Source organism: Geospiza fortis, unplaced genomic scaffold (genome assembly GCF_000277835.1).
Source record: "Geospiza fortis unplaced genomic scaffold, GeoFor_1.0 scaffold40, whole genome shotgun sequence".
Lineage (NCBI taxonomy): Eukaryota > Metazoa > Chordata > Aves > Passeriformes > Thraupidae > Geospiza > Geospiza fortis.
In genome coordinates this window covers 9522308-9536038 of record NW_005054297.1, presented here as the reverse complement: position 1 = coordinate 9536038, position 13731 = coordinate 9522308, and the positions used below count along the sequence as shown (strand labels likewise).

The following is a 13731-nucleotide window of genomic DNA, read 5'->3' as shown; positions in this document are numbered from 1 at the left end:
AGAGCAATCATGTTTGAGATTAAGAAGATTTGCTGCATTGGTGCTGGTTATGTTGGTGGGCCAACCTGTAGTGTTATTGCACAAATGTGCCCCAATATCAAAGTTACTGTTGTGGATGTCAATGAGGCCAGAATCAATGCCTGGAATTCAGACACGCTCCCAATCTACGAGGTAAACATCACTGTTGTCTCTTATTCCAGCCAGCGTTGCCTTTGCTTGTCTCCCACTACGTGGCATTTCCCTATCGCCCATTGCTGAAGCTTGTCAAACTTAGCATGTCAGTGATGTCCTTCAAAAAGAGTGTTCTGGAACACCTGCCTGTCCCTTCTGCTCATTAAACCAGGTTTCTGGTTATATATTTCTGGAAATAACTTAATGCAGCCGATGCTGATGTGTATTAATGATTATATGACGGGCCTAATAAGGAAAAAGTAATTCTATATATAGTGAATTGTGTTAAATCATGCTGACTTTGTTTTGGGACCTGATTTGATCATAACATAGTCCTCTTGTTCAATTACAGATACTATCTGCTGGGTTGTAGCACAGTATAAATGTGTTAATACTGACCTGTAAGCTTTATTTGCATTCTAAATACTGCCAAAATCCAGTCTGTGCTGCCCAACTTTATGTGGAAAGATCGGGACAGTCATGTTTCTGATTCAGCTGTACCATGAATCTTCAGTCTGGCCTAAGAAGACTAGGACAAAGAAATGTACCACACTGTCACTCCTTTATTACAGAATTACTTTAATTTGAAAATATGTCAAGCATTTTTTTATTTTGCTTCTTTTAGCATTTGTTTTTTTCCACTCTTTTTCATCATAAAAGAATAGGTCTCTTTTTCTTTCCTTCATTCTTTCATGAAATACAGTTTTTATAGATTTGAGTTCTTTAATAGGAGTGAAAATGTATCTTCACTCATCTCCCAAAGACAAGGGATCTGACTGGTACTAACAGTTGCTCTTTTGCTGTAAGAAGTTTTCTTCCCTCTAAAAACCAGAGCTATACTGTGACTAAGGCAAGATGAATAGACCTCCTTTGTCCTATAAATTCGAAGGCGACTGTGTATTATGTTCAGATTAGTAGGTGAGACATGAATATAGTTTTTGAAAGCAAGTACTTTGTTTTCTCTTAACACTTAGACTGAATGAGCCAAAGTAGAGCTTGCCTTGGTGTGTTTTTTTTTTTAAAAACCCAAACTTGTAACATCTGTTTCCTGGAATGGTGTCCTTTGCTTACAAAGAATGTACAAAAACTGCCAAGAGTTAGTTCAGACAGTTGTAAAATTGAGTCATTGCACAGTGAGGTTTTTCTGGGGTTTTTTTGGATTGGATTATTTCTTTTCAGTGTCAGAAATTGTCTAGTTCTATTTACATCCCATTGTGAGGATCATAGTTGGAATATCCGATGGATTGTAGGATGTTGTTTTGCCTGTTCTGACCTTTGTTTTTCTTTTAAGTGGGTGGTATTTGATATAAAATGAGACAGTAAAAATGTCTTGCATAAAAGAAAGCTTCTGCTTGCTTTTTTCTCTCCATCCAGTTAACCTTTGCCTTTCTGGCATTTACTTAAGTATCTAATGTCATGATAGGTGTAATGAGTTGGAGATATGATTGCCACGTGAACGTGCATGACTGACTATTCAAACAAAATATCTTGGTTAAGTTTTTTTTAAGACCATTCTTAAAAATCCATACAGAGGATTGCTCATTTATATGTGACCTCCTGCCTCTCTTGTCTGAGTGGAGGTGTTAAGAGAGGGGAAAGTGTTACAGCACTCGGTGTCTCTGGAAAGAATTTAATCATATTATGGCTGTTGTGATTCTCCCACACTTGTAGGAGTGGTGCCAGGATAAGTTTAATCTGGCCCAAAGAGGGGTGGTTGCTAAAAGGAGTGGTCTTGATTTCATGTGTGTCTCTGCTGCCTATCTTTCACTGGATCTGGGCTTGCTTACTTGGTGGAAGACTTTGTGGGATGTTTTTTTGTGCTGAAGCAGTTTTAGATCTGATATTGAGGGGATCGTGGACAATGGGAACAGGAGAATTGAGACCACCTCCTTTGTTTGCAGTCTAGGGAATATTTTAAGACTTTTTCTTGGATCTGCTTAACATCACTCTACAGGTATTTCTTAAATTGCATCTCGTGGTAGTAGAACTGAGCACAGGAATAACTGAAAGCTAAAATTTGGCTGTGCAAATAAGCAATTCAGTGTGGCTGAAAGTTTCAGGACAGCAGTGTGAGTCTTTTGAATAAGAAAGAGTTTAACTTTTTTTACTGTGTAAATAGTCTTCAGAAGCTTTACATCTGCCAGGCTGAAAACATGCTGCACTGACAGGGAAAACCAGAAAATCTTTCTGTATCTGAAATTATATTCTGTTTGGGCATAGAGTTTGCTGTTCTTCTAACTGCATTAATCTTAACTGGGTTTTTTCTGCTTCTTTTTCAGCCGGGGTTACAGGAGGTAGTAGAATCCTGTCGAGGAAAAAACCTCTTCTTTTCCACCAGTATTGATGATGCCATTAGAGAAGCTGATCTTGTATTTATTTCTGTAAGTATAGGAGAAGGTGGTTGTGTTAATATTTTTTTTTCTTTCTTATCAAATCATTATGTTACTTTTCTTTTAGGAAGTTGCCTTTCTTTTGTCATGTAGATTCAGTTAGCAATCTCATGTCATTGTGTCACAGATTGCTCCTTGTCTTTCTGTGTAGTGCTGTAAAAGTGTTAATTAAGCTTTTTATTTGTTTTTCTTATAGCCAGTAGCCCCTTTAACAAATGAACAGGTTCTAAGTCACAATGGTAATGTTGATGTTTAATTTGGTTAGGTGTATGGAGTCAGAGCAGAATGTAGTGCAGCCCTGTCATTGCACTGTACTGGTGAAACCTGTGGGACCTTGGTAATAATGATAAAATTCCTAGACAGATATGCAAAATTGTATGCTGGTTATGTGGTTACAAAGATGACCTATTTCTAGAATCTTTTCAAAATAGTGTATTAATGGAAGCAGGGATGGCTTTAATGTTTCAAAGCTATTGACACCACTAGAAAGAGGATTTAGTCAAAGATTAACCTTTTGTAATCTAGAGGTTGTTACTAATTCAGAGTCTAAAAGAGCTGATTGCTATTTGCCTTGGTAGACCACAGTTAAGTTTTTTGTTAAAGTTGTTTTCTCTTGAGATCTCCTCTTTGTTAGGGCACTGTAGTTTGGAGCTCCCTTCCTAACAGTATTTTCCTTCATGCAATAAGTCTCGAATGCTGTGTGGTTGGATGGCAGCCACTAATACAGCCCATATATTGCCACCTGTCCTTGGCTCAAAACAAGCTGTTGTGTTTTACATGTTGTTGCCATTTCTTCTTTCCATTTGTAATGAAAAGGACCCTCTGTCTTAATCTAAACTACGTGTTTTCCCTCGTGTTGTCTTTTCTGTATACATCAGTATATTAGTTTTCATCAGTCCTATGCTTAGGTTTCATTGCAAAGGGAGTTTAAGCTGTAGTTGCCTCACTGGCCACAAGATTCTTACCTGAGTCTTTGCACTCCTAGTGTAGGATAGGTAACAAAAAGTGACTGGCCATAATCATGTAGAAATTACTGGTGTTTCCAGAATAAGGATTGTTTCACCAAAGCCTGCAGAACTGCTATGAATTGCTCTTGTTTAAGTAGAGACCAGTGAGCTTTCTGTGGGAAACAAAATGTGTAATTGTGACAGCTAATACCTCTTCATCTGATGTGGTAACCAGAATAATTCTGAGGTAGAAGCATTTTCCTTCCTCTGAGAAGGAGAATGTCCATCAGTCTTAACAATTTCACTTTGCCTCTTAACACAAGAGGTACTGACCTGTAGCATTTCTTCCCTTTTCACCTATTTGTAATTAGGTTAATACACCAACAAAGACCTATGGAATGGGAAAAGGCCGAGCAGCTGATCTGAAATACATTGAAGCATGTGCTAGAAGAATTGTACAGAATTCAAATGGCTATAAAATTGTCACTGAGAAAAGCACAGTTCCAGTACGTGCTGCAGAGAGCATTCGTCGAATATTTGATGCTAATACTAAGCCTAACTTGGATTTGCAGGTAAACATAATCTTTGAGTTGTGTATTTAAAGCCTGGCTGTTGCTTTTGGCTTTTACTTGTTGTTTTTCTGCTGTGGGCGTAGGTGCTGTCTAACCCAGAGTTCCTTGCTGAGGGAACAGCCATCAAGGACCTGAAGAACCCGGACCGAGTGCTCATCGGTGGGGATGACTCTCCAGAGGGACAGAAAGCTGTCCGTGCTTTGTGTGCTGTTTATGAGCACTGGGTGCCCAAAGAAAAAATCCTCACAACCAATACCTGGTCATCAGAACTTTCTAAACTGGTTAGTGTTGCCTGCTGTGGTCTGCAATGAGCAAGGGGTGTGGGACAAGGCTCAAAGGCAGAATTTTGTTGACACTGAGTGTTGCAGCTAGGAAAGACAGGTGAGGTTGGGAGGGCCCAATGCATATGTCAAAGGATATTGATCTTTTCAGATCAGCTGACCTGGCTAATAGATGATTCTGACTTTCTGTGAACTCTTTTCTCACTTTGATTGCTGTTAGTTATTAGTAAGAGCAAGCCTCCAGTGCTGCAGAAACTGATTACCATCATAAAATGGTTCAAACTCTGCAAGTTAAGCATTATCTTGTTTTGCTTAAATCCCATTAACTGGCATCTATATGTTAAACTCATTAGGTTACCCTTTTGTGTGTCAGTGGAGTTGCATAGATACTAAAGTAATCCTTCCAGTAGCAACTCCCTTTGGTCTGTGGACATCTTGGTTTGTGGAAAAATGAAGTTCTTTACTATACTTTTTATTTGCAGGCAGCTAATGCTTTCCTTGCCCAAAGAATCAGCAGCATTAACTCAATCAGTGCTCTGTGTGAAGCTACAGGAGCAGATGTTGAAGAAGTAGCTAGAGCTATTGGAACAGACCAAAGAATTGGAAATAAATTTCTCAAAGCCAGTGTTGGTAAGTGAAAAAATCTTCCTTTCTTTTTCCCCACTGGGCTTCTGTTTTAATAGTGCAATATAATATAATATAATAGTAGTGTTTTGAAATAAGTACTCTAGTTCTCTAAAATTTTCTACAGCATTAGAAGTGCTTAATGTATGAAAATATTACTGTAGAATACTAGTATAAATCAATTTTTCTGGTAAAATATGTAGAACTGAGGTTGCTGCAGACCCCTGCAACCTGAAACTGGAGAGTTCAGAGTGCATGGTTTACCCTGCCTGTGACACTGGAAAGAAAAGCTGTGACTTAATTTTTCTGAAACATCACTGCCAACAGTGCTCTCTAAGATGTCTTCCCAATCTTCCCAATTGCAGCTGCTGCAGTTTTGTTTGGGAGTTGCTGCCAGTGGCCTGAGGGAGAAGAGAATACCTTTAGCTCAGAATGTGTGATGACAGCTTCTAATGTGTAGGATGAATTCATAGGATCATAAGGCTGGAAAAGGCCTCCAACCTTTGATTGAGTCCAACCTTTGACCAGTCACCACCTTGTCAGCTGGGCCATGGCCCTAAATGCCATAGGTAGTCATTTCTGGATTAGAATTATGAGAGAGTAAAATGTGATGAAGTGGTGATTGGTGCATGAATTGCTACTAGTTTGTTATAATTCCTTCTACAGTGTGTTGTTTCTGGGATTCTGCTTGCTGAGCAAAGTTCTAGGTTCAAGGATCCCTCTGCCTCAGCTCTCCCTTGGTCAGCTGTGGTGATCTTTCATTCTTGGTAAAGATTAGATTGCATTTGGGGGTGCAAGAGGAAGGAACCTAATCCTAACACGCTTGTTTTGAGAAATCTTAGTCTAAATCTTGAGGTGAGGGGTTAACAGGCCTAGGAGCTTGTCTACCTTGTTTTAATAATAGCCTATAGTTGCTTTTTCTCATACAGGTTCCGGTTTCTGTGTTAAAACTTCCATTGATTTCAGTGGAAACTGAAGCATAATTAAGCTTTCTGTAGCTGACTAAGTAGGTCCAGGAGTTGGATTTTAGGAGATTAAGGGTTTTCATTTGCTAGCAGTGAAATACTGGGAAAAATCACAATGCTGACTATGTCGGTGATTGCCAAAAACTGCTTGGTTCCACAGATTGGCCAGGATGGGTAACTTAGTCACCTGTAAAATAACTGTTTTCACTTTCAGGGTTTGGAGGTAGCTGTTTTCAGAAGGATGTCTTGAATTTAGTGTACCTCTGTGAGGCACTGAACTTACCTGAGGTGGCTCGCTACTGGCAGCAGGTACAAGTTCTTCACCAATTTTTTCAGAGGGTGGTGTTTCTTCAGCACTCAGCTTTGAGGCATTGAGCTTTTAAGCACTGTCCACACAACCTTTGTTTCAGCTCCAGGGAGCAGATACCTTAGTGCTGCTCACCTTTACATTTCAGGGCCCTCGGCTTAACGCTGACATTTGATACTTGTGTGTGCTTCAGCTTTTTTGGGGTGAATTAAATGGATTGGACCAAATGGATTGTGAAGCTGTCTAGCAGCAGTAGATGATGTGAAGTACAAGCATGTGTCTCCTGTCTTTCTTTTGCACTTGGGTATCTGTCCACTTTGAATTCAGAACTTGTAATCTTTTCCTCAGGGTCTACTATTACAGTTCTGAAAGAACACAGTAGATCTTGCTATTTTTAAAAATAAACAAACATGATTGCTGTTGTTCCCTTGTTTAATGTTAGGAATGGTTGGGAATATGTGGATGCCCTCAGGCCTGGCTCCAATGCAGCAATGATACCCAGTCTGTACTAGCAAGCATTTCCCTATTAACCAGTGAAAGCACCTCACCTTTCTCCCTAGTCCTGACTGAGAAGCTTTGAGATGTGTAGTGTGGTCAAACAACCCCTTTGGTTTATTGTCCTCATTTGTCTCTGGTGGTCAGGTATAAGGCTGCCTAGCAGATGCCCCCAGAATACCAAGTACACGATTTTCCTGCCTTATTAGAAGCTTTGGTTTTTTTGGTCTTCATTTTGGTTAGCCTGTTTTCCCTTCACTCTTCTCCATCCCAGGAAAATTGGAATGCTTGCATGTAATAACAAAATAACAGAAGTGAGGCATTTAAGTGTGGTTGAATTACACAGGTTTTGTGTATTGGCATCTGTCAGTGTGGATTAAAAAGGCTAAAAATATTCTCACAGTTGTTACACATGGCATGTGAGAAAGTGTAGGTCTGGCAATGGGATGTACATAGCATGAAAAAGGTTGGAGTACTAGCAAGTACCCTAACACTGTAATTGTGTTCTAGGCAGAGACATGGAAAGCAGTAAGTTTTAATTTTTTGAAAAAAGTAATCTGAAAGAAATCCTAGCCTTTAAACTAGATAATGCATGTTAAGATGTATATATGTGCATCAGTATTCACTCATTAAATAGGATTTATCTCAGAATGTAATAAATTAACTAAATTTATCTTAGGATTGCTTATGATACTGAGTAAAAATGCTTAGCCTTCTCTTTTAAGCCTCTATTAAATCTGTGTGTGGGTAGTTCAGCTTGATTGTTAATAGAATCTGTTTATAGTTTAAAATGGCTCCCCTCTGTACTGTCATGGCTTGTATAATTTCAGGTGATAGACATGAATGATTATCAGAGAAGAAGATTTGCTTCCCGCATTATTGACAGCTTGTTTAATACTGTCACTGACAAGAAGATTGCTATTTTAGGGTTTGCTTTCAAAAAGGATACTGGGGACACAAGGTAAGCTCAGTTCACCAGCATGGACTCCCTACAGCTGTCACCAGCCCCCAGCTAATACCCAGCACTGAACTGAATTAATGGCTGGACATGGAACCCTCTTTTTCTTGTGACTGCATTGGTTCGTAACAAGGATTAGTCTTCCTTAAGTGGGTGAGAACTGATTCTTGACCTCTACAACAGACCTGAATCATGCAGAAAGTTGCAGATAATTCTAGTCCTTATTAACTTGCACAAGCAAAGATAGATTTTGACAGACTCCTTCCATTCTCCACAGAAAAGAATGCAAACTTTTGCAGCTGGTTCTAAGTGGCTTTGTGAAAATAAAGTTTCAGCTTGATTTCCTGAAGTGGTTAATTCTGTTCTCCTGTAAAGGTCAAACTTGATACAACTCTTCAACTGCGGTTTGTGGAGAAAGCTTAAAAACTCTAGGCCTTTATAATTTTGGTCACTAGGAGTCATCAGACTCATTATCTTTATTGGATGATTCAGCAAAAGAGATACAAACCTTTTCATATTATTCTCCTTGGTGTCCATCAAGATTACAGGTTTCCTGCTGGCATGGTTGCCACTAAGTTATTTAATGTAAAAATTATATAAAAACTCTGGCATCACATATCATGATAGTTGAGAACTTTCATTACTTGGAACATGCCAGCTGGTTCCTTAACTGATTGATTCTCTTCCCTAGAGAGTCATCCAGTATCTACATTAGCAAGTATTTAATGGATGAAGGAGCAAAGCTGCATATCTATGACCCTAAAGTACCTAAGGAACAAATCATCTTTGATCTCTCGCATCTGGGTGTCTCAGAAGATAACCAAGGTAAGAATTCTCATATAAAGTTTATTCCCCTCTTCCCACCCTATTCTCAATACACACAGGTCTGTTTAAATGTTATAAATTCATTTTCAGCATGACATCATTGTGCCGTTGGTTGCACTTACTAAATTATTGTTATCGCTCAGAGGATTACTCTCATTCTTCTTCCTTTCCCTGTAGCTTTTTTAGATAAATGCTAATTCTCAACTACTGTATATTTTTCTTCCAATAAACACTCATTTGAATAGATGCCTAGCATTTTATCTCTGAATAATTAAAAGAAGGAGAAAGAAGAATGTCCAGGACAGACTAGTTCTAACAGTTCCTTTGTGCCCCAAGTTCTATCTTAGCTCTTTCTTACATATTTAAAATAGAAATAAAGAAGTGATTCTGGAATGTACTACAGAGCATTCTCCCTTCCCTCATATAATTTCCAAATTACTTTGTTCCCTTACACTCAAGAAACCTTTAAAATCACCTATGATTACAGAGGTAAGGGGTATTTGGGACTTCTGTTTTCTTACTGGGGAGAGGGGGAATGGAGCTGATGGATGAGGAGAATAGTTGAGGCTTCTATGGAGCAAATTGAGCTGTGATGAAGAATGAAAAGTGTACATTATTAGACATGGCCTTGAATTAGAGGGAAAGGGGAGGCTTTCCTCTAGGCAGCTGCTCAGGCAGCCCCTGGAGAGCCACATGTGTCTCTGCACTAGTGTGAACTGAGTGTAAAATAGAAACTGATGTGCTGCTGTTGTACAGACAATGACCTTTGTGAGAGTTGGCATTTGAGCACTCCATAGTACCTTCAAATTCTAGAGATTTGCTTGACGGTTGACATCAAATTTGAATGCTTGACTTTAAACATTTAAGTGCTCTGACTGCACAGATGCCAGGTACAACCTGCTTTCATTTCAATATGTAAAACCAAAATATTAAGTATCTTGGTAGAAAATACCACTAGGTGAGTGACTTGAAACCACTTGTTTGTGTAGGGCAAGGAAGGAGACTCGTTTGCCAGAAACATGCCAGACCGATGCTAAAGACATGCAGAGTAAAGAAGTATTTTCCTTCTGTTACAGTGTCTCGCTTGGTCACTATCAGTAAAGATCCCTACGAAGCCTGTGATGGAGCTCATGCCCTTGTAATTTGCACTGAATGGGACATGTTTAAGGTAAATGCTATCTTTAATTTAAACTAAAGAAAAAAAGAGAGAGTGTTATGCTACTTATTTATTCTATCTACTTTAATTACTCTTTACAGGAGTTGGATTATGAACGTATTCATAAGAAAATGCTCAAGCCTGCATTTATCTTTGATGGTAGGAGAGTTCTAGATGATCTTCACAATGAGCTACAAGTCATTGGCTTCCAGGTAATCATCTGGGTGATGTTTCTTATGTTGTTTTCCTTCTGCTCTCTTCCCTATTGCTCTCCTTCTTCAGTGACTGAGTAGTAAGTGGAAAAAAAACCTCTAGAGGTGAGGATTTAAATGTAAACCTGTTTGTTCTTAAGTGTTCATTAGTACTGTTTTTCTCCACTATGGTACTACTTTCACAGACTGATGTGCTTTTAAAGTTGAGGCTATGCCATCAACATTGCACAGTATAAGCCTACCTTGGAATCATTCAGGTTGGAGAAGACATCTGAGGTCATGGAGTGCAGCCATAAATCTACAGCAGCAACATCTGAATGCTGCTCTGCCCTTCTTTGCAGCAGAGAAATAATGGACAATTACGAGATAAATGTGAAAAACTGCTAAATCTTATGCCTAAATTTATTCTGGCATGATATTTGACTCCAAAACCAGCTCCTGCAGTGTTTCTTCCAGATCTGCAGTCTTTGCAGAAGGGCTGAATTTGTGTTACAATCTATGCCATAGCCCCTACTTGGAGTCTTACTTTATTATCACCAAAAAAAAAAGGGTTTTTGAAATTGACAGTAACAGGATAGCAAAACACTTCCTGCAGAAGTAAATGTAAGTTGTAAGTACCATTTTTGCTCCTCACAAAAGACATAAGCAGGTTTACTGGAGACATGAGACTTAAACACTGAACAAAAGGTAATGAAGGTAATAAATGTTTATCAGCCAGTGAGATCTTCACTTGGACAAACTATTAAGGGAAGTTTTGGACTCTTCTCCCTGAGGTCTCTGAAACAAAGCTGGCTGATATTGGAGGTGAAAGCAGTGAATGCAAAGATGTATCTGGAGATAGTCAGTGAAAGGCTCAAGAAGGAGGAGATGACTGATTAGTCCTTTTAGTCCTTTGTGTTTGATTAAGATCAGCCAGAAGATGCAAACAATGGTGTTTGTTTATACCAGAGAGAGGAACCAGAAGCTTAACTTTATAGCTAAGTGTTTTGCTAAGCTAATAGCAAATTCAAGATCAAATTCTAATCTGTGTGATATTTCTCCTAGGAATTTGTCTTCTGAAGTCTCCCGTGGCTTAAAGACTTTATAGATCAGAGACTGTACTTCTGTGTTTCTTCTATGAAATTCTACTTGAATTTTTAACTAATTTGTGAGTTTCCCATCCAGAATGCAATTAGTCATGCAGGTTTATTATCCAGATTTTTCATCCAGAATATCATTGCAAAGGCATTTAACAATTAACCTATATTTTCTGCATAAAATAATAAAAAGGATTTTGTCTTAAACAGACAATCCCAAAATGGAAGTTTTTAGGGCCCTCATCTTCTAACTTCCCTTGTCAAAAGCTGTTGTATTAGACTGATGCTGATAGCAGTTCCATTGTATACTATCCAAACCTATGAATTTGAGTAGTTTTAATTTTTTTTTCTCAAACTAGCATTTAAATAACTTAAAACACACCTACCACTTCAATTATAACCTGTTTCCACAGTTAAAGCTTAATTCAGGAAATACGAATGGGAAGCTCTGTGATTCTAGGCAGGGTAATTTCTGATTTGAGAAAAAAGCCTACTTAGGTCTCAAGCAGGAAAAGCAGAGTGAGCCTTGATTGAAGGGCTTGAAGCACTTTCAGCATAGATGGAATTTGACTAATACTGAAATGACCAAATCCCAGAATAATCTGATGGAAGCATCTCAGCCAGATACCATAAGAACAAAATCTGCAGGCCAGATCAGATCCATGTTTCAGTCACTTTTCATTCCCTGTATTCCTGAGTACTGTGCTTATTCTTATAATGGCTGTAGGATTTCTCTCTGGATATTTTTAACATGTTTAAGCTATGATTGTGAATAAGCTTGTATAAATTCATTTAACCAGGCAGTTGAAGCTGTTAAAGGCAATTATGGTATGTACATACCATATGTATGTACCATATACATTGGTACACACCAATGTACCTCTTGACTGTTTAAACAATGCTCTTCAGCGTTAATTCAGATGTCTGCCTAGAATATATTCATCAAAATTTTGTTAAAATAGAATAGTTGAAGTATTTTATCTTTTGGAGCTTTGCATTTGACCTGCATTACTTAAGAGGAAAGCTACAGTTCTGCTTATTTACTGAGTGTCTGAACTGTCTTACCTAGTTGGTGTTTTGTCTTCCACAAGCTCTGTCCTTAGTGATTCACATTCGTCTGACCTAGAAATTAAGGAATTTGCCTTGCTCTTTGAATTTGCCATACCTGGCTTGAGTGTGTTGGCTGTGTAACAGGCTTTCACTTGTTGTGTTGGCTGCCTTTAGCCTTTCAGAGCTGTGTTGCTTCAAAACCAGCCTACTGCATTATGGAGGGAAAAAGCTTTTTACTATAAATTTTTAGGAAAAGGAGTTCGAGGCTCCATATTTTATGAATACCCAGAAACATTTTATGGTGCTTGTATTTGTAGTCCTGTGGAAGGTGAGGCAGATGAATTCTCAAATTGTCAAGATGCAGCTTTAAGTAGGCAAAGCAGGCACCTGTAAAAGGGCTGGTTGGCTGTTTTTGTTTTTTAACAAACTCTTTGCAACTCCAGTCACAGAAACTGTCCTTGGGCACACTGTGCTCTGTGGCTTGTTTTATTCTAATGCTCATAAAATGTGTTCTTTGTAGATTCCTCACAGGTATCATGATTGTTAGCTTGCCACATTGACTTGTTGAATGTGTTTTCTTTTTCAGATTGAAACAATTGGGAAGAAGGTGTCAGCTAAAAGAATTCCTTTTGCTTCTTCTTGTGAAATTCCTAAATTCAGCCTGCAGGATCCACCTGTCAAAAAGCCTAGAGTATAATGTGTAATACATACTGAAGGAATTTTGTTGATCTTCCTAGTGATAATACTGTAAGCCTATGCTTTTTTTAAGGAAATATATTTTTCATAAACTAAACCAGTTTTACACTAGAAATGGTACCTGGTACATGTGAATTCAGTCTATTTTCAAATCTCTATTTTTATAGCAATTTTTTTTTGTTACTGAAGATGGTACAAACCTGTTTTTAATAATGAATCATCTTTTAAGTGAAAAGTTACCTTCAAACTGCAGATTTCTGCTTCCAGAAATGTTCCTAAACAGCACTTTAAATATTTCAAATGATATGGGAAAAAAATGAAATAGAATATCTTTCTACCTTAGTCCAGTTATAGACTGTAATCATTCTATATAAACTGTGATCTATGGACTGGAACTTAGGTCTCACCAATTTTTTTTTCTTTTGGGGCGATTCTTTGCCTGGTTAAATGTGTGCTCTAACTGGCATTGAAGTCAGATCATTTCTAAGTAAATTGGTAGGGTTTAGGTCCAGCCCTAAGGTAGAACTGACTTCAAAAATAATGCCCCAGTCCTGGTTGGGATCCATTGACACTGGTGCAGTCTAAACTGCATCTTTTGGGAGACCACGCAGTTCTGCAGGCATCAGTTGTGTAATTAGTGCCAGTGGACAGCAGTTACAGACTGATCCACTGGCAGGTCTTCAGTTTTCATTCTTTGGTTGTCCTGCCTACATTCCATATGCAGCCACACATTTTTTATTTCATCAGATTGCTGGGGCAAGTATTCCCTAAGTTACAGTGACACCACCTGTCTTCAGCAGAGGAGAATTCTGCTTGTTTGAACATTGAATTTAAGGAGAATTACCTTAATTTTGGATCAGCCTAAGTAGAAAACAGATATTGGCTTTAACATTACCTGATAGTTATCTTTTTCCTTCATGACATACTCTATCTGAAAGCAGTCTTTTTAATGAATCTGCAAAAAATTAATCTCTGCTGTGAAGAAATCATTAAAAATAAATTCAGC

The 13731-nt window shown here is 38.3% G+C and overlaps 1 protein-coding gene across 1 annotated transcript; it reads left to right on the top strand.

Moving 5' to 3' along the window:
* On the top strand, positions 1-13731 carry UGDH (UDP-glucose 6-dehydrogenase). The gene is made up of 11 exons (XM_005415460.2): positions 1-171; positions 2451-2552; positions 3880-4080; positions 4164-4361; positions 4844-4991; positions 6165-6259; positions 7583-7713; positions 8402-8535; positions 9612-9703; positions 9793-9903; positions 12616-13731. Exons 1-11 carry the CDS (start codon positions 10-12, stop codon positions 12724-12726), a joined length of 1485 nt encoding a protein of 494 aa, XP_005415517.1. The 5' UTR covers positions 1-9; the 3' UTR covers positions 12727-13731.